Genomic DNA, 22500 nt, shown 5'->3' on the forward strand with positions numbered 1-22500 from the left:
TGAATCAGATGTATAATTCAACCACTATAATGAATCAGAGGTTGGTATAATACCACCACTATAATGAATCAGAGGTATCATACCACCACTATAATGAATTATAGGTATAATACCACCACTATAGTGAATCAGATGTATAATTCAACCACTATAATGAATCAAAGGTTGGTATCATGCCACCACTATAATGAATCAGAAGTTTAATGCCACCACTATAATGAATCAGAGGTATAATGCCACCACTATAATGAATCAGAGGTTGGTATAATACCACCACTATAATGAATCAGGGGAATAATGCCACCACTATAATGAATCAGATGTATAATGCCACCACTATAATGAATCAGAGGTATCATACCACCACTATAATGAATCAGATGTATAATTCAACCACTATAATGAATCAGAGGTTGGTATAATACCACCACTATAATGAATCAGAGGTATCATACCACCACTATAATGAATTATAGGTATAATACCACCACTATAATGAATCAGATGTATAATTCAACCACTATAATGAATCAGAGGTTGGTATCATGCCACCACTATAATGAATCAGAGGAATAATACCACCACTATAATGAATCAGAGGAATAATACCACCACTATAATGAATCAGAGGAATAATACCACCACTATAATGAATCAGAGGAATAATACCACCACTATAATGAATCAGAGGTATAATACCACCACTATAATGAATCAGATGTATAATGCCACCACTATAATGAATCAGAGGTATAATACCACCACTATAATGAATCAGAGGTATAATAACACCACTATAATGAATCAGATGTATAATTCCACCACTATAATGAATCAGAGGTTGGTATAATACCACAACTATAATGAATCAGAGGAATAATACCACCACTATAATGAATCAGAGGAATAATACCACCACTATAATGAATCAGAGGTATAATACCACCACTATAATGAATCAGAGGTATCATACCACCACTATAATGAATCAGAGGAATAATACCACCACTATAATGAATCAGAGGTATAATAACACCACTATAATGAATCAGATGTATAATTCCACCACTATAATGAATCAGAGGTTTGTATAATGCCACCACTATAATGAATCAGAAGTTTAATGCCACCACTATAATGAATCAGATGTATAATGCCACCACTATAATGAATCAGAGGTATAATACCACCACTATAATGAATCAGAGGTATAATAACACCACTATAATGAATCAGATGTATAATTCCACCACTATAATGAATCAGAGGTTTGTATAATGCCACCACTATAATGAATCAGAAGTTTAATGCCACCACTATAATGAATCAGAGGTATAATACCACCACTATAATGACTCAGAGGTATAATACCACCACTATAATGAATCAGAGGTATAATACCACCACTATAATGAATTAGAGGTATAATACCACCACTATAATGAATCAGAGGTATCATACCACCACTATAATGAATCAGAGGAATAATAATGTGGTCCTTCTGTAGCTCAGTTGGTAGAGCATGGCGCTTGTAACGCCAGAGTAGTGGGTTCGATCCCCGGGACCACCCATACGTAGAATGTATGCACACATGACTGTAAGTCGCTTTGGATAAAAGCGTCTGCTAAATGGCATATATTATATTATTATATAATACCACCACTATAATGAATCAGAGGTATCATACCACCACTATAATGAATCAGAGGAATAATACCACCAATATAATGAATCAGAGGAATAATACCACCACTATAATGAATCAGATGTATCATACCACCACTATAATGAATCAGAGGTTGGTATAATGCCACCACTATAATGAATCAGAAGTTTAATGCCACCACTATAATGAATCAGAGGTATAATGCCACCACTATAATGAATCAGAGGTTGGTATAATGCCACCACTATAATGAATCAGATGTATAATGCCACCACTATAATGAATCAGAGGTATCATACCACCACTATAATGAATCAGATGTATAATTCAACCACTATAATGAATCAGAGGTTGGTATAATACCACCACTATAATGAATCAGAGGTATCATACCACCACTATAATGAATTATAGGTATAATACCACCACTATAGTGAATCAGATGTATAATTCAACCACTATAATGAATCAAAGGTTGGTATCATGCCACCACTATAATGAATCAGAGGAATAATACCACCACTATAATGAATCAGAGGAATAATACCACCACTATAATGAATCAGAGGAATAATACCACCACTATAATGAATCAGAGGAATAATACCACCACTATAATGAATCAGAGGTATAATACCACCACTATAATGAATCAGAGGTTTGTATAATGCCACCACTATAATGAATCAGAAGTTTAATGCCACCACTATAATGAATCAGAGGTATAATACCACCACTATAATGAATTATAGGTATAATACCACCACTATAATGAATCAGATGTATAATTCAACCACTATAATGAATCAGAGGTTGGTATCATGCCACCACTATAATGAATCAGAGGAATAATACCACCACTATAATGAATCAGAGGAATAATACCACCACTATAATGAATCAGAGGAATAATACCACCACTATAATGAATCAGAGGAATAATACCACCACTATAATGAATCAGAGGTATAATACCACCACTATAATGAATCAGATGTATAATGCCACCACTATAATGAATCAGAGGTATAATACCACCACTATAATGAATCAGAGGTATAATAACACCACTATAATGAATCAGATGTATAATTCCACCACTATAATGAATCAGAGGTTGGTATAATACCACAACTATAATGAATCAGAGGAATAATACCACCACTATAATGAATCAGAGGAATAATACCACCACTATAATGAATCAGAGGTATAATACCACCACTATAATGAATCAGAGGTATCATACCACCACTATAATGAATCAGAGGAATAATACCACCACTATAATGAATCAGAGGTATAATAACACCACTATAATGAATCAGATGTATAATTCCACCACTATAATGAATCAGAGGTTTGTATAATGCCACCACTATAATGAATCAGAAGTTTAATGCCACCACTATAATGAATCAGATGTATAATGCCACCACTATAATGAATCAGAGGTATAATACCACCACTATAATGAATCAGAGGTATAATAACACCACTATAATGAATCAGATGTATAATTCCACCACTATAATGAATCAGAGGTTTGTATAATGCCACCACTATAATGAATCAGAAGTTTAATGCCACCACTATAATGAATCAGAGGTATAATACCACCACTATAATGACTCAGAGGTATAATACCACCACTATAATGAATCAGAGGTATAATACCACCACTATAATGAATTAGAGGTATAATACCACCACTATAATGAATCAGAGGTATCATACCACCACTATAATGAATCAGAGGAATAATACCACCACTATAATGAATCAGAGGTATCATACCACCACTATAATGAATCAGAGGAATAATACCACCACTATAATGAATCAGAGGAATAATACCACCACTATAATGAATCAGATGTATCATACCACCACTATAATGAATCAGAGGTTGGTATAATGCCACCACTATAATGAATCAGAAGTTTAATGCCACCACTATAATGAATCAGAGGTATAATGCCACCACTATAATGAATCAGAGGTTGCTATAATGCCACCACTATAATGAATCAGATGTATAATGCCACCACTATAATGAATCAGAGGTATCATACCACCACTATAATGAATCAGATGTATAATTCAACCACTATAATGAATCAGAGGTTGGTATAATACCACCACTATAATGAATCAGAGGTATCATACCACCACTATAATGAATTATAGGTATAATACCACCACTATAGTGAATCAGATGTATAATTCAACCACTATAATGAATCAAAGGTTGGTATCATGCCACCACTATAATGAATCAGAGGAATAATACCACCACTATAATGAATCAGAGGAATAATACCACCACTATAATGAATCAGAGGAATAATACCACCACTATAATGAATCAGAAGTTTAATGCCACCACTATAATGAATCAGAGGTATAATACCACCACTATAATGACTCAGAGGTATAATACCACCACTATAATGAATCAGAGGTATAATACCACCACTATAATGAATTAGAGGTATAATACCACCACTATAATGAATCAGAGGTTGGTAGAATGCCACCACTCTAATGAATCAGAGGTATCATACCACCACTATAATGAATTATAGGTATAATACCACCACTATAATGAATCAGATGTATAATTCAACCACTATAATGAATCAGAGGTTGGTAGAATGCCACCACTCTAATGAATCAGAGGTATCATACCACCACTATAATGAATCAGAGGTATAATACCACCACTATAATGAATTATAGGTATAATACCACCACTATAATGAATCAGATGTATAATTCAACCACTATAATGAATCAGAGGTTGGTATCATGCCACCACTATAATGAATCAGAGGAATAATACCACCACTATAATGAATCAGAGGAATAATACCACCACTATAATGAATCAGAGGAATAATACCACCACTATAATGAATCAGAGGAATAATACCACCACTATAATGAATCAGAGGTATAATACCACCACTATAATGAATCAGATGTATAATGCCACCACTATAATGAATCAGAGGTATAATACCACCACTATAATGAATCAGAGGTATAATAACACCACTATAATGAATCAGATGTATAATTCCACCACTATAATGAATCAGAGGTTGGTATAATACCACAACTATAATGAATCAGAGGAATAATACCACCACTATAATGAATCAGAGGAATAATACCACCACTATAATGAATCAGAGGTATAATACCACCACTATAATGAATCAGAGGTATCATACCACCACTATAATGAATCAGAGGAATAATACCACCACTATAATGAATCAGAGGTATAATAACACCACTATAATGAATCAGATGTATAATTCCACCACTATAATGAATCAGAGGTTTGTATAATGCCACCACTATAATGAATCAGAAGTTTAATGCCACCACTATAATGAATCAGATGTATAATGCCACCACTATAATGAATCAGAGGTATAATACCACCACTATAATGAATCAGAGGTATAATAACACCACTATAATGAATCAGATGTATAATTCCACCACTATAATGAATCAGAGGTTTGTATAATGCCACCACTATAATGAATCAGAAGTTTAATGCCACCACTATAATGAATCAGAGGTATAATACCACCACTATAATGACTCAGAGGTATAATACCACCACTATAATGAATCAGAGGTATAATACCACCACTATAATGAATTAGAGGTATAATACCACCACTATAATGAATCAGAGGTATCATACCACCACTATAATGAATCAGAGGAATAATACCACCACTATAATGAATCAGAGGTATCATACCACCACTATAATGAATCAGAGGAATAATACCACCACTATAATGAATCAGAGGAATAATACCACCACTATAATGAATCAGATGTATCATACCACCACTATAATGAATCAGAGGTTGGTATAATGCCACCACTATAATGAATCAGAAGTTTAATGCCACCACTATAATGAATCAGAGGTATAATGCCACCACTATAATGAATCAGAGGTTGGTATAATGCCACCACTATAATGAATCAGATGTATAATGCCACCACTATAATGAATCAGAGGTATCATACCACCACTATAATGAATCAGATGTATAATTCAACCACTATAATGAATCAGAGGTTGGTATAATACCACCACTATAATGAATCAGAGGTATCATACCACCACTATAATGAATTATAGGTATAATACCACCACTATAGTGAATCAGATGTATAATTCAACCACTATAATGAATCAAAGGTTGGTATCATGCCACCACTATAATGAATCAGAGGAATAATACCACCACTATAATGAATCAGAGGAATAATACCACCACTATAATGAATCAGAGGAATAATACCACCACTATAATGAATCAGAAGTTTAATGCCACCACTATAATGAATCAGAGGTATAATACCACCACTATAATGACTCAGAGGTATAATACCACCACTATAATGAATCAGAGGTATAATACCACCACTATAATGAATTAGAGGTATAATACCACCACTATAATGAATCAGAGGTTGGTAGAATGCCACCACTCTAATGAATCAGAGGTATCATACCACCACTATAATGAATTATAGGTATAATACCACCACTATAATGAATCAGATGTATAATTCAACCACTATAATGAATCAGAGGTTGGTAGAATGCCACCACTCTAATGAATCAGAGGTATCATACCACCACTATAATGAATCAGAGGAATAATACCACCACTATAATGAATCAGAGGAATAATACCACCACTATAATGAATCAGAGGAATAATACCACCACTATAATGAATCAGAGGAATAATACCACCACTATAATGAATCAGAGGTATAATACCACCACTATAATGAATCAGATGTATAATGCCACCACTATAATGAATCAGAGGTATAATACCACCACTATAATGAATCAGAGGTTGGTATAATACCACAACTGTAATGAATCAGAGGAATAATACCACCACTATAATGAATCAGAGGAATAATACCACCACTATAATGAATCAGAGGTATAATACCACCACTATAATGAATCAGAGGTATAATACCACCACTATAATGAATCAGATGTATCATACCACCACTATAATGAATCAGAGGTTTGTATAATGCCACCACTATAATGAATCAGAGGTATAATACCACCACTATAATGAATCAGAAGTTTAATGCCACCACTATAATGAATCAGAGGTATAATACCACCACTATAATGAATCAGAAGTTTAATACCACCACTATAATGAATCAGAGGTATAATACCACCACTATAATGAATTAGAGGTATAATACCACCACTATAATGAATCAGAGGTATCATACCACCACTATAATGAATCAGAGGAATAATACCACCACTATAATGAATCAGAGGTATCATACCACCACTATAATGAATCAGAGGTTGGTATAATGCCACCACTATAATGAATCAGAGGTTGGTATAAAACCACCACTATAATGAATCAGAGGTTGGTATCATGCCACCACTATAATGAATCAGAGGTTGGTATAATACGTTAGCTTCATTTCTGATGTGTATATGTGGAGCTGAGAGGACCTACACTACCAGTACAGCACAGGGAGAGGGGTGTGTGGGAAACACTACACCCTGTATTCCCAGACAGACAGAGCGACACCACACACACACACATAATACAGCGTTCTCACACAAACACTATTCCGCACACACTCTCTCAGTCTCTGGTCAGCTATGTAATCTATCTATCTATCTATCTATCTATCTATCTATCTATCTATCTATCTATCTATCTATCTATCTATCTATCTATCTATCTATCTGTCTGTCTGTCTGTCTGTCTGTCTGTCTGTCTGTCTGTCTGTCTGTCTGTCTGTCTGTCTGTCTGTCTGTCTGTCTGTCTGTCTGTCTGTCTGTCTGTCTGTCTGTCTGTCTGTCTGTCTGACTGTCTGTCTGTCTGTCTGTCTGTCTGTCTGCATCTCTCTCCCTCTCTCTCTCTCTCTCTCTCTCTCTCTCTCTCTCTCTCTCTCTCCCCTCTCTCTCTCTCTCTCTCTCTCTCTCTCTCTCCCTCTCTCTCTCTCTCTCTCTCTCTCTCTCTCTCTCTCTCTCTCTCTCTCTCTCTCTCTCTCTCTCTCTCTCTCTCTCTCTCTCTCTCTCTCTCTCTCTCTCTCTCTCTCTCTCTCTCTCTCTCTCTCTCTCTCTCTCCCTCTCTCTCTCTCTCTCTCTCCCTCTCCCTCTCTCTCTCTCTCTCTCTCCCTCTCCCCCTCTCTCTCTCTCTATCTCTCTCTCTCCCTCTCCCTCTCTCTATCTCTCTCTCTCCCTCTCTCTCTCCCTCTCCCCCCACATCTCTCTCTGTTTATTCTCGGTGACATGCGGGCTACACAGTAGCCAAGCAGCCCTTGTCATATTATCCACTTGTCAAAAGCAGTTAACCTTGTGGAAACAGAAATAGATGTAGACTTTGAGCCTAGCAAGTCACCAGCACCTTTGCCTGTTAGGAAAATAACACACTTTTTAAAACTCTAACACTGCTGGATGCTACAAGCATTTTTGGAGAATATTTTTTAGAAACTACTAAACTAGTTAACTATATTTTGAACAGCTAAACTTTATAGCTGAAGTCGGCAGATGAGAGAGTAATAGCGAATGCCTGCAGGGCAGAATTAGGCCGATACCCGCTAATGATCAAAATCCAGAAAAGAGCAGTTCAATTCTACTTCAATTCTACGTTAAATTCTATAACCACCTAAAAGGAAGCGATTCCCAAACCTTCCATAACAAAGCCATCACCTACAGAGAGATGAACCTGGAGAAGAGTCCCCTAAGGAAGCTGGTCCTGGGGCTCTATTCACAAACACAAACAAACCCCACAGAGCCCCAGGACAGCAACACAATTAGACCCAAACAAATCATGAGAAATCAAATAGATACAGCTGAAGTTGGAAGTTTACATACAACTTAGCAGAATACATTTAAAATCTGTTTTTCACAATTCCTGACATTTAATCCTAGTAAAACTTCCCCGTTTTAGGTCAGTTAGGATCATCACATTATTTTAAGAATGTGAAATGTCAGAATAATAGTAGAGAGAATTATTTATTTCAGCTTTTATTTCTTTTATCACATTCCCAGTGGGTCAGAAGTTTACATACACTCAATTAGTATTTGGTAGCATTGCCTTTATTTTGTTTAACTTGGGTCAAATGTTTCGGGTAGCCTTCCACCAGCTTCCCAAAATGAATTGGGTGAATTTTGGCCCATTCCTCCTGACAGAGCTGGTGTAACTGAGTCAGGTTTGTCGGCCTCCTTGCTCTCACATGCTTTTTCAGTTCTGCCCACAAATGTTCTATAGGATTGAGGTCAGGGCTTTGTGATGGCCACTCCAATACCTTGACTTTGTTGTTCTTAAGCCATTTTGCCACAACTTTGGAAGTATGCTTGGGGTCATTGTCCATTTGGAAGACCCATTTGCGACCAAGCTTTAACTTCCTGACTGATGTCTTGAGTTATTCCTTCAATATATCCACATAAGTTTCCTTCCTCATGATGCCATCTATTTTGTGAAGTGCACCAGTTCCATCTGCAGCAAAGCACCCCCACAACATGGTGCTGCCACCCCCGTGCTCCACGGTTGGGATGGTGTTCTTCGGCTTGCAAGCCTAATCCTTTTCCTCCAAACATAACGATGGTCATTATGGCCAAACAGTTCTATTTTTGTTTCATCAGACCAGAGGACATTTCTCCAAAAAGTACGATCTTTGTCCCCATGTACAGTAGCAAACCGTAGTCTGGCTTTTTTCTGGCGGTTTTGGAGCAGTGGCTTCTTCCTTGCTGAGAGGCCTTTCAGGTTATGTCGATATTGGACTCATTTTACTGTGGATATAGATACTTTTGTACCTGTTTCCTCCAGCATCTTCACAAGGTCATTTGCTGTTGTTCTGGGATTGATTTGCACTTTTCGCATCAAAGTACGTTCATCTCTAGGAGACAGAACGCGTCTCCTCCTGAGCGGTATGGATGCTGTGTGGTCCCACAGTGTTTATACTTGCGTACTATTGTTTGTACAGATGAATGTGGTACCTTAAGGCGTTTGGAAATTGCTCCCAAGGATGAACCAGACTTGTGGAGGTCTACATTTTCTTTTCTGAGGGCTTGACTGATTTCTTTTGATTTTCCCATGATGTCACGCAAGAGGCACTGAGTTTGAAGGTCGGCCTTGAAATACATCCACAGGCACACCTCCAAATTACTCAAATTAATTTGTGGAGTGGTTGAAAAATGAGTTTTAATGACTCCAACCTAAGTGTATGTAAACTTCCGACTTCAACTGTAATTACTTGACACAATGGAAAGAATGAACAAAACAACATACCAAACTAGAATGCTATTTGGCCCTAAACAGAGAGTACTCAGTGGCAGAATACCTGACCACTGTGACTGATCCTAAACAGAGAGTACTCAGTGGCAGAATACCTGACCACTGTGACTGATCCTAAACAGAGAGTACTCAGTGGCAGAATACCTGACCACTGTGACTGATCCTAAACAGAGAGTACTCAGTGGCAGAATACCTGACCACTGTGACTGATCCAAACTTAAGGAAAGCTTTGACTATGTACAGTCAACTTAGTGTACGTGAAATAATCTATCTGTAAACAATTGTTGAAAAAATGGTGAGCTTTCTTGCTATTGAGAATGGCCGTCGTAGGCAGACCTGGCTCTCAAGAGATGACAGGATATGTTATCACTGCCCACAAAATGAGGTGGAAACTGAGCTGCACTTCCTAACCTCCTGCCAATTGTATGACCATATCAGAGACACTCAGATTACACAGACCCACAAAGAATTTGAAAACAAACCCAGTTTTGATCAACTCCCAAATACACTGGGTGAAATACCACAGTGTGCCATCACAGCAGCAACAATTGTGACCTGTTGCCAGAAGAAAGCTATTGAGTGGGGCTCTCGAGTGGCCCAGCGGTCTAAGGCACTGCATCTCAGTGCTTGAGGCATCACTACAGACCCTGGTTGTAGGGATGGTGTTTCACTGTAGGGATGATGCCAGGTTTCCTCCAGACGTGACGCTTGTCATTCAGGCTAAAGATTTCAATCTTAGTTTCATCAGACCAGAGAATCGTCTGAGAGTCTTTCGTTGCCTTTTGGCAAACTCCAAGCGGGCTATCATGTGTCTTTTACTGAGGAGTGGCTTCCGGCAGGCCACTCTTCCATAAATGCCTGTTTATTGGAGTGCTGTAGAGATGGTTGTCCTTCTGGAAGGTTCTCTTTTCTCCATAGAGGAACTCTGGAGCTCTGTCAGTGTGACCATGGGATTCTCGGTCACCTCCCTGACCAAGGCCCTTCTCCCCGAGGTCCCCCCCCCCCCCACTGTGTTCTTAGGGACCTTCAATTCTGCAGAAATGTTTGGGAAATCTTCCCCAGATCTGTGCCTTGGCACAATCCTGTCTCGGAGCTCTAGGGACAATTCCTTTGATCTCATGGCTAGATTTTTGCTCTGACATGCACTGTCAACTGTGGTACTTTATATAGACAGGTGTGTGCCTTTCCAAATCACGTCCAATCAATTGAAAGTACCACAGGTGGACTCCAATCAAGTTGCAGAAACATCTCAAGGATGATCAATGGAAACAGAATGCACCTGAGCTCAATTTTTAGTCTCATAGCAAAGGGTCTGAATACTTAAGTAAAAAAAGGTATTTCTGTTTTTTATTTTTCATATTTTTTTTTTTTAAGTCTTTGCTTTGTCATTATGGGGTATGGTGTGTAGATTGATGAGGAGAAAACAATAATTTAATTAGAATAAGGCTGTAACGTAACAAAACGTGGACAATTAAAGTGGTCTGAATACTTTCCCGAAAGCACTGTATCCTGTGGTCCGTCCGTCTGTCTATCTGTCTTGTGTTTACACTCTGTGATTATCTTTCCAATTAGCATGTGGGATGGCGATTGGCATCGCTGCGGTCCAGCGGTCCGGGGGCAGATAGCAGGGGGATGTTGGTGAGAGGTGGAGATATGTGGGTGAGAGGGAATAGATAGGGGGCTGTAGAGGATAGACAGCTGAACAGGTTTAGATAACACAACAGAATGCCACTGAACCTTGAAAGGTGACCAGCTCTGAGAACATCTAATCTCTGACTCCCTCTCCCTTTCTCTTTTTGCTGTTGTTTTGTGTTTGTTCATTTTTAGTCGATTGCAAAAAATGTGACAGGTCATTACAGTACATGCAGTGTAAACAAGGTCATTCTCTCGTGCTTTCTCTCTGTCTCTCTCTCTCTCTCTCTCTACTTCACGGCTGATTCCTTTCTCTCCACACCCTCGACTCTCTTTCACTCAGACAAAGTGAGTCAAATTCACAGTGCTCCTTAAAAACTAAAGATCCTCAAGAACTCAATAACAACAATTACTATACTCAGTAAACCGTTAGAGGACATTAGTTTAAGGTCAAGAACAGTTTCCTGCATAACAGCATTTCACTTGAAAGGAATAACAACATTCTGATACTGAGTAAACAGTAGAAAGCATTTGAGTTTTTCAGTGCAGTGCACACACATACATACAGGATCGAGTTCAAGTTGAAAACAGCGGAAGTAATGACACAGACAAATAAGAGGTCAAATGTTTTCTTTAACAGGAAGAAAAATAATCAGTTTACCTCCAATCCCCTCTTCCCTATCCCCTCTCTCCTTTACCCTCTCTTCTCTCTTCACTCTCCTCTCCCATCTCCCCCTCTCTCCTCTCCTCTCCCATCTCTCCTCTCTCCCTCTCTCCTCTCCCATTTCTCCTCTCTCCCTCTCTCCTCTCCTCTCTCATCTCTCCTCTCCCATCTCTCTCCTCTCCTCTCCCACCTCTCCTCTCTCCTCTCTCCTCTCTCCCTCTCTCCTCTCCTCTCCCATCTCTCCTCTCTCCCATCTCTCCATCTCTCCCCCTCCCCTCTCTCCATATCTCCTCTCCCATCTCTCCTCTCTCCCATCTCTCCCTCTCTCCTCTCCTCTCCCCTCTCTCCTCTCTCCCTCTCTCCTCTCTACCTCTCTCCCTCTCTCCTCTCCTCTCCCCTCTCTCCTCTCTCCCTCTCTCCCTCTCTCGTCTCCTCTCCTCTCTCCCTCTCTCCTCTCCCATCTCTCCTCTCTCCTCTCTCCATCTCTTCTCCTCTCCCTCTCTCCTCTCCCATCTCTCCTTCTCTACTCTCCTCTCCCCTCTATCCTCTCCTCTCCCTCTCTCCTCTACCTCTCTCCTCTCCTCTACCTCTCTCCCTCTCTCCTCTCCTCTCCCCTCTCTCCTCTCTCCCTCTCTCCCTCTCTCGTCTCCTCTCCTCTCTCCCTCTCTCCTCTCCCATCTCTCCTCTCTCCTCTCTCCATCTCTTCTCCTCTCCCTCTCTCCTCTCCCATCTCTCCTTCTCTACTCTCCTCTCCCCTCTATCCTCTCCTCTCCCTCTCTCCTCTACCTCTCTCCTCTCCTCTCCCTCTCTCCCTCTCTCCTCTCCCCTCTCTCCTCTCTCCCTCTCTCATCTCCTCTCCCTCTCTCCCTCTCTCCTCTCCCATCTCTCCTCACCCCTCTCTCCTCTCTCCCTCTCTACCCTCCTCTCACCTCTCCCCTCTATCCTCTCCCTCTCTCCTCTCCCTCTCGCCTCTCCTCTCCCCTCTCTCCTCTCTCCCTCTCTCCTCTCCTCTCCCTCTCTCCCTCTCTCCTCTCCTCTCTCCTCTCTCCTCTCTCCTCTCTCCTCTCTCCTCTCCCTCTCTCCTCTCCATCTCTCCATCTCTCCTCACCCCTCTCTCCTCACCCCTCTCTCCCTCTCTCCCTCTCTCCTCTCTCTCCTCTCTCACTCTCTCCTCTCCTCTCCCTCTCTCCCTCTCTCCTCTCCCATCTCTCCTCACCCCTCTCTCCTCTCTCCCTCTCTCCTCTCTCTCCTCTCCCATCTCTCCTCACCCCTCTCTCCTCTCTCCCTCTCTCCCTCTCTCCTCTCCCATCTCTCCTCTCTCCATCTCTCCTCCCTCTCTCCTCTCCCATCTCTCCTCACCCCTCTCTCCTCTCCTCTCTCTCCTCTCTCCCTCTCTCCCCTCACTCCCTCTCCCATCTCTCCTCACCCCTCTCTCCCTCTCTCCTCTCTCTCCTCTCTCCCTCTCTCCTCTCCTCTCCCTCTCTCCCTCTCTCCTCTCCCATCTCTCCTCACCCCTCTCTCCTCTCTCCCTCTCTCCTCTCTCCCTCTCTCCCTCTCTCCTCTCCCATCTCTCCTCACCCCTCTCTCCTATTTCCCTCTCTCCCTCTCTCCCTCTCTCCATCTCTCCTCTCTCCTCTCCTCTCCTCTCCCATCTCTCCTCACCCCTCTCTCCTCTCTCCCTCTCTCCTCTCTCTCCTACTCTCAGACACATCAAAGCTCCATAACCCAAGCCGTAAGCAGTCTGTCTCCAGAAGTCTCAAGCACCTCTTTAACTCCTCCAACAAGTTTGTCAAGACTCTCAAAAGGTGAGCAAGTAGTGTGATGTGTAAAATACACCCCTGGGATGTACATTATGGACTCAAATCAAATCAAATCCAATTTTATTTGTCACATACACATGGTTAGCAGATGTTAATGCGAGTGTTGCGAAATGCTTGTGCTTCTAGTTCCGACAATGCAGTAATAACCAACGAGTAATCTAACCTAACAATTCCACAACAACTACCTTATACACACAAGTGTAAAGGAATGAAGAGTATGTACATAAAGATATATGAATGAGTGATGGTACAGAACGGCATAGGCAAGATGCAGTAGATGGTATAGAGTACAGTATATACATATGAGATGAGTAATGTAGGGTATGTAAACATTATATTAATTGGCATTGTTTAAAGTGGCTAGTGCTACATTTTTTACATCAGTTTTCCATTATTAAAGTGGCTGGAGTTGAGTCAGTATATTGGCAACATGTAAGGCTTTTCTTCATGTGAAAGAGAGGCGGACCAAAATGCAGCGTGGTGGTTATTCATGTTTTTAATAAAGACGACTATACATGAACAGACTATACAAAACAAGAAAAGTGAAAACCTAAACAGTCCTATCTGGTGCAAACACAGAGACAGGAACAATCACCCACAAAACCCAACACAAAACAGGCTACCTAAATATGGGTCCCAATCAGAGACAATGACTAACACCTGCCTCTGATTGAGAACCATATCAGGCCAAACATAGAAATAGACAAACCAGACACACAACATAGAATGCCCACCCAGCTCACGTCCTGACCAACACTAAAACAAGGAAAACACATACGAACGATGGACAGAACGTGACACAAAAGCCACTCAATTTTAGTGGTGGCTGTTTAACAGTCTGATGGCCTTGAGATAGAAGCTGTTTTTCAGTCTCTCGGTCCCTGCTTTGATGCACCTGTACTGACCTCGCCTTTTGGATGATAGCGGGGTGAACAGGCAGTGGCTCGGGTGGTAGTTGTCCTTGATGATCTTTATGGCCTTCCTGTGACATCGGGTGGTGTAGGTGTCCTGGAGGGCAGGTAGTTTGTGCAGACCTCACTACCCTCTGGAGAGCCTTACGATTGTGGGCGGAGCAGTTGCCGTACCAGGCGGTGATACAGCCCGACAGGATGCTCTCGATTGTGCATCTATAAAAGTTTGTGAGTGCTTTTGATGACAAGCCAAATTTCTTCAGCCTCCTGAGGTTGAAGAGGCGCTGCTGCACCTTCTTCACCACGCTGTCTGTGTGGGTGGACCAATTCAGTTTGTCCTTGATCTGTACGCCGAGGAACTTAAAACTTACTACCCTTTCCACTACTGTCCCGTCGATGTGGATAGGGGGGTGCTCCCTCTGCTGTTTCCTGAAGTCCACGATCATCTCCTTTGTTTTGTTGACATTGAGTGTGAGGTTATTTTCCTGACACCACACTCCGAGGGCCCTCACCTCCTCCCTGTAAGCCGTCTCGTCGTTGGTAATCTAGCTTGCCACTGTAGTGTCGTCCGCAAACTTGATGATTAAGTTGGAGGTCGTGCAAGGCCACGCAGTCGTGTGTTAACAGGGAGTACAGGGGAGGGCTCAGAACACACCCTTTTGGGGCCCCAGTGTTAAGGATCAGCGGGGTGGAGATGTTGTTACCTACCGTCACCAACTGGGGGCGGACCGTCAGGAAGTCCAGTACCCAGTTGCACAGGGCGGGGTCGAGACCCAGGGTCTCGAGCTTGATGATGATTTTGGAGGGTACTATGGTGTTAAATGCTGATCTGTAGTCGATGAACAGCATTCTCACATAGGTCTTCCTCTTTTCCAGATGGGTTAGGTAGTGTGCAGTGTCGTTGCGATTGCGTCGTCTGTGGACCTATTGGGGCGGTAAGCAAATTGGAGTGGGTCTAGTGTGTCAGGTAGGCTGGAGGTGATATGGTCCTTGACTAGTCTCTCAAAGCACTTCATGATGACGAAAGTGAGTGCTACGGGGCGGTAGTCGCTTAGCTCAATTACCTTAACTTTCTTGGGAACAGGAACAATGGTGGCTCTCTTGAAGCATGTGGGGACAGCAGACTGGGATAAGGATTGATTGAATATGTCTGTAAACACACCAGCCAGCTGGTCTACATATGCTCTGAGGATGCGGCTGGGAATGCCGTCTGGGCCTGTAGCCTTGCGAGGGATAACACGTTTAAATGTTTTACTCACGTCAGCTGCAGTGAAGGAGAGCCCGCAGGTTTTGGTAGCGGGCCGTGTCAGTGGCACTGTATTGTCCTCAAAGCGAGCAAAGAAGTTATTTAGTCTGTCTGGGAGCAAGACCACGACGGGGCTGGTTTTCTTTTTGTAATCCGTGATTGACTGTAGACCAAGCCACATACCTCTTGTGTCTGAGTAGTTGAATTGCGACTCTACTTTGTCTCTATAATGACGCTTAGCTTGTTTGATTGCCTTGCGGAGGGAATAGCTACACTGTTTGTATTTGATCATGTTTCTGGTCACCTTGCTCTGGTTAAAGGCAGTGGTTTGCGCTTTCAGTTTCGCACGAATGCTGCCATCAATCCATGGTTTCTGGTTGGGGAATGTTTTAATAGTTGCTGTGGGTACGACATCGCCGATGCACTTGCTAATGAACTCGCTCACCGAATCAGCGTATTCGTCTATGCTGTTGTTGGACGCAATGCGGAACATATCCCAATCCCCGTGATCGAAACAGTCTTGAAGCGTGGAATCCGATTGGTCGGACCAGCATTGAACAGACCTGAACGCGGGAGCTTCCTGTTTTAGTCTTTGTCTCTAGGCTGGGAGCAACTAAATGGATTCGTGGTTAGCTTTTCTGAAAGGAGGGCGGAGCAGGGCCTTATGTAAGTCGCGGAAGTTAGAATAACAATGATCCAGGGTTTTACCAGCCCTGGTTGCACAATCGATATGCTGATAGAATTTAGGGAGTCTTGTTTTCAGATTAGCCTTGTTAAAATCCCCAGCTTCAATGAATGCAGGCTCAGGATATGTGGTTTCCAGTTTACATAGAGTCAATTAAATTTGTTCAGGGCCATCGATGTGTCTGCTTGGGGGGGAATATATGCCGCTGTGACTATAATTGAAGAGAATTCTCTTGGTAGATAATGCGGTCGACATTTTGTTGTGAGGAATTCTAAGTCAGGTGAACAGAAGGACTTGAGTTCCTGTATGTTGTTATGATTACACTACATCTTGTTAATCATAAGGCATATACCCCCCTTCCTCTTCTTACCAGAAAGATGCTTGTTTCTGTCAGCGCGATGCGTGAAGAAACCAGCTGGCTGTACCGACTCTGATAGCGTCTCTCTATTGAGCCATGTTTCCGTGAAGCAAAGAACGTTACAGTCTCTGATGTCTCTTTGGAATGCTACCCTTGCTCGGATTTCAACACCCTTGTTGTCAAGATACTGGACATTGGCGAGTAGTATGCTAGGGAGTGGTGCACGATGTGCCCGTCTCCGGAGCCTGACCAGAAGACTGCTTCGCTTGACCCTTTTACGGCCTGCGACGTTGTTTTGGTTCGCCGGCTGGGATCCGATCTATTGTCCTGGGTGGTAGGCAAAACACAGGATCCGCTTCGGGGAAGTTGTGTTCCTGGTCGTAATGATGGTGAGGTAACGTGGCTCTTATATTCAGTAGTTCCTCCCGACTGTATGTAATGAAACCTAAGATTACTTGGGGTACCAATGTAAGAAATAGCACGTAAGAAAACAAAATACTGCATAGTTTCCTAGGAACGCGAATCAAGGCGGCCATTTCTGTCAGCACCGGAAGTAAAACTGTTCCAAGTGGAGTGTTTAACTGAGATGGACTGTTCCATTTTGCTGGTTCTGTAGGGGGGTTTACCTGGCAGCAGTGTTCTACCACAAAGACAGTCTACTGGTGACCACAGAGGACCAGATCCCTATAGTGGAGGTGGATGACTCTTACGGCAGCTCTCTCATGCAGGACTTCCTATGGTTCACTAAGGTATTGTGGGTAATGTAGTTCATTACAGGGCAGCAGCCATATATAGAGAATTTTTAGCACTCGTGCATCAGGCTGGATTCAGCATTTCAATCAAATTACTGTACCTCAATATTTCTATACAATTATGTTTATAATGCAGTCTCTCTCTCTCTCTCTCTCTCTCTCTCTCTCTCTCTCTCTCTCTCTCTCTCTCTCTCTCTCTCTCTCTCTCTCTCTCTCTCTCTCTCTCTCTCTCTCTCTCTCTCTCTCTCTCTCTCTCTCTCTCTCTCTCTACCTATCCCCCTTTCTCTCTAGTTGTCGTGTATGTGGGAGGATGTGCGGTGGCTGAGACAGAGTATGTCTGTCTCCATGTCCTCCTCCTCCACTCTACAGGCCAGACAGAAGATGTTGGCTGCCGCTGGGCAACTACAGGTACACCCCTGTGTGTGTGTGTGGGGGGGGGTGTGTGTATGTGTGTCAGAGATTAGTAGATAGGCAGACATACAGATATAAGGATTTATTGATTGATTGATGTCATTCTCAGAGCTTGTTGGGGACACACAACCTGGGGCGTGTCCACTACGAGCCCATCAAGGATCGTCATGGCAACGTATTGCTAGTGACTATCCGGGACATGGAGAGCCAGTACTCGTTCTTCAGTGGGAAGTGGATGCAGGTGTCCAAGCTACAAAGCCAGAGGAAGAGTCTGTCCACACCTGAAGAACCCTACGCACTGGACATACTGCTAATTACCATACAGGTAGAACATACCCTTACTATAACCTTACCATAACCCTACCATAACCCTGCCATACTTGCTATAACCCTACCATAACCCTACCATAGACCTACCATAACCCTACCATAACCTTACTATAACCCTACCATAACCTTACCATAACCCTACCATAACCCTACCATAGACCTACCATAACCCTACCATAGACCTACCATAACCCTACCATAACCTTACTATAACCCTACCATAACCTTACCATAACCCTACCATAAACCTACCATAACCCTCCTATAACCTTACCATAACCCTCCCATAACCTCACCATAACCCTACCATAACCTTACCATAACCTTACCATAACCTTGCCATAACCCTACCATAACCTTGCCATAACCCTACCATAACCTTACCATAACCCTACCATAACCTTACCATAACCTTACCATTACCCTACCATCACCTTACCATAGCCCTACCATAACCTTACCATAACCTTACCATAACCCTACCATCACCTTACCATAGCCTACCATAATGTTCATCACTATATGAGTACCACAAACAAACACGTACACACAATTCTAGCCCTGTTATGGATTGTAATAATACAACAAACAAAAACATATGTTTTCTATCTTCAAATATAACTAATTGGAACACAAAAGCACTAATTCAACATGGTGGAGATAAAATCACAGTAATCAGAGGGCACAGTATGTGTGGATGGTGTGTTTTTTGGCGTTGAGTGAGAAAGGAAATGGTTGCATATCCCAGAACCAATGTATTTCTGTGTCATGGATATATTGGAATTAGGGGATATCTGGAGGCTTAAATACCCTTGACTAGTGAGATATACATGGCGGAGGCTTAATACCCTGACCTAGTGAGATATACATGGAGGAGGTTTAATATCCTGACCTAGTGAGATATACATGGCGGAGGTTTAATACCCTGACCTAGTGAGATATACATGGCGGAGGCTTAATACCCTGACCTAGTGAGATATACATGGCGGAGGTTTAATACCCTGACCTAGTGAGATATACATGGCGGAGGTTTAATACCCTGACCTAGTGAGATATACATGGCGGAGGCTTAATACCCTGACCTAGTGAGATATACATGGCGGAGGTTTAATACCCTGACCTAGTGAGATATACATGGAGGAGGCTTAAATACCCTTGACTAGTGAGATATACATGGAGGAGGCTTAATACCCTGACCTAGTGAGATATACATGGCGGAGGCTTAATACCCTGACCTAGTGAGATATACATGGCGGAGGTTTAATACCCTGACCTAGTGAGATATACATGGAGGAGTCTTAAATACCCTGACCTAGTGAGATATACATGGAGGAGGTTAAATACCCTTGACTAGTGAGATATACATGGCGGAGGCTTAATACCCTGACCTAGTGAGATATACATGGAGGAGGTTTAATATCCTGACCTAGTGAGATATACATGGAGGAGGTTTAATATCCTGACCTAGTGAGATATACATGGCGGAGGCTTAATCACGCTAGTCGACTTGATTACTTTCTTATGCCATTCTCTCTGGCACCAAAAGTTTTAAAACGTGTTGATAGGGGACAGAATGCGGTCGGATCGTCAAATAATTGGCATATATATTACTCTTACAGAATTTCCACATGGGTGAGGATATTGGACATTTAATCAAATCCTACTGGAGGATAACTTGTTTATAACTAGGACAGAATCATTTATAACTGACTTTTTCAAACATAACATACTGTAGGTACAGCAGATCCTCTTATTGTATGGGACACTTTTAAATGTGCCTTTAGAGGCCATGCAATTCAGTACTCATCTATAAAACAAAAGCAATTTAGATCAAAAGAGTCCATATTAAGAAAGGAAATTGAAGGACTAACAGAACAATTAAACAGCAATAAAAACTGTACCATAGAGGCACAGAATAAGTTAGAGGAAAAAGAATGGGAGGAACTTATTCCAGAAAGATCCAGTGTGATATTATATAAATGTAAAGCGAACTGGATGGAATTTGGGGAAAAATGCACCAAATTATTTTTCAATCTTCAACATAGAAATGCTACCAAAAAAAGGTATTGAAACTTGTTACGAATGATGGAGTCACACATGATTCCCCGAATGATATTTTGAAATAGGAAGTAAAGCCTCCTCCATCTCCACTAAACTCAGCTAATTGTATGGATTTTTTTCCAATGAATAATGTAAAATGTACATCTGTACAGAAAGACTCAAGTGAAGGCCAAATTACAGAGGAGAAATGTATTTATGCAATTAAAGCCTTTAAGGCTGGGAAACTCTAGGGCTGGATGGCATACCAGTGAAAGTGTACCACACTTTTTTTGATATACTCAGAGGACCATTAGCATGTTTCAACCACTCCTATATAAATGGTAGATTATCGGACACTCAACAACAAGGTCTGATTTCATTATTACTGAAACAGGATCCAAGTGGTATATATAAAGATCCAGGCCATTAAAACATTGGAGTCCTCTTACACTTCAGTGTTGTGATGCAAATATTATAGCATAGAATTAACAAGGTATTGTCAGATATTATTCATCCTAATCAGACAGGTTTTTTACATGGAAGATACATTGGAGATAATATGAGACAAGTACTGGAAACAATAGAACACTATGAAATATCAGAGAAACCAGGCCTGGTTTTCATAGCTGATTTTGAAAAGGCTTTTGATAAAGTACGACTGGAGTCTCTTAAAAAATGGGTTAAAGTTATGTATTGTAACCCTAGGTGTAAAATAGTAAATAATGGATACATCTCAGAAAGTTTTAAACTGTCAAGGGGAGTAAAACAAGGTTGTCCACTATCGGCATATCTATTTATTATTGCCATCGAAATGTTAGCTGTTAAGATTAGATCCAACAATAATATTAAGAGATTAGAAATCCGTGGCTTAAAAACTAAGGTGTCATTGTACGCTGATGATTCATGTTTTCTTTTAAAACCACAATTGGAATCCCTACACAGCCTCATAGAGGATCTAGATACTTACGCTAACCTCTCTGGATTAAAACCACAATTAGAATCTCACCACGGCCTCATAGAGGATCTAGATACTTTCGCTAACCTCTCTGGATTAAAAACAAATGATGATAAGTCTACTATATTTCGTATTGGATCACTAAAAAATTCAACTTTTACATTACCGTGTAGTTTACCAATAAAATGGTCTGACGGAGATGTGGACATACTCGGTATACAAATCCCGAAAGAAAGAAATTATCTCACTACAATACATTTTTATAGAAAGTTAGCAAAAATATATCAGATCTTGCTACCATGGAAAGGAAAATACTTGTCCATTTGTGGAAAAATCACCCTGATTAACTCTTTAGTCACATCACAGTTTATCTATTTGCTTATGGTTTTGCCTACACCTAGTGAACTGCTTTTTAAATTATATGAACAAAAAAGATTCAATTTTATTTGGAATGGCAAGCCAGACAAAATGAAAAGCAATATTAAAGCATTAAACCTCTCATTAAATGCATCAGTCATACAAAAGTTTGAATTAAATGCAAAATGATTCTCTTGTAAATTAGTAAGAATATCTCACCCCATGTTCAAGAATGGCCTTTTTCCTTTTATTCAGATTACAACTGCTCACTTTCGGTTATTTGAAAATGAAATCATATCCAGAAAATTGTTTACAATTT

The 22500-nt window shown here is 41.2% G+C and overlaps 1 protein-coding gene across 1 annotated transcript in view; it reads left to right on the forward strand.

The window, feature by feature from the left end:
• Positions 1-22500, forward strand: part of LOC124039051 (ankyrin repeat and fibronectin type-III domain-containing protein 1-like) — a 178204-nt gene that overhangs the window by 70763 nt on the left and 84941 nt on the right. Inside the window, exons 9-12 of the mRNA XM_046354930.1 lie at positions 14022-14121; positions 17953-18085; positions 18380-18496; positions 18609-18824. Coding sequence (XP_046210886.1) covers positions 14022-14121; positions 17953-18085; positions 18380-18496; positions 18609-18824 — 566 coding nt within the window. The remainder of the gene's footprint in view (positions 1-14021; positions 14122-17952; positions 18086-18379; positions 18497-18608; positions 18825-22500) is intronic.

The sequence above is a fragment of the Oncorhynchus gorbuscha genome, linkage group LG07 (assembly GCF_021184085.1).
Source record: "Oncorhynchus gorbuscha isolate QuinsamMale2020 ecotype Even-year linkage group LG07, OgorEven_v1.0, whole genome shotgun sequence".
In the NCBI taxonomy this organism is placed as follows: domain Eukaryota; kingdom Metazoa; phylum Chordata; class Actinopteri; order Salmoniformes; family Salmonidae; genus Oncorhynchus; species Oncorhynchus gorbuscha.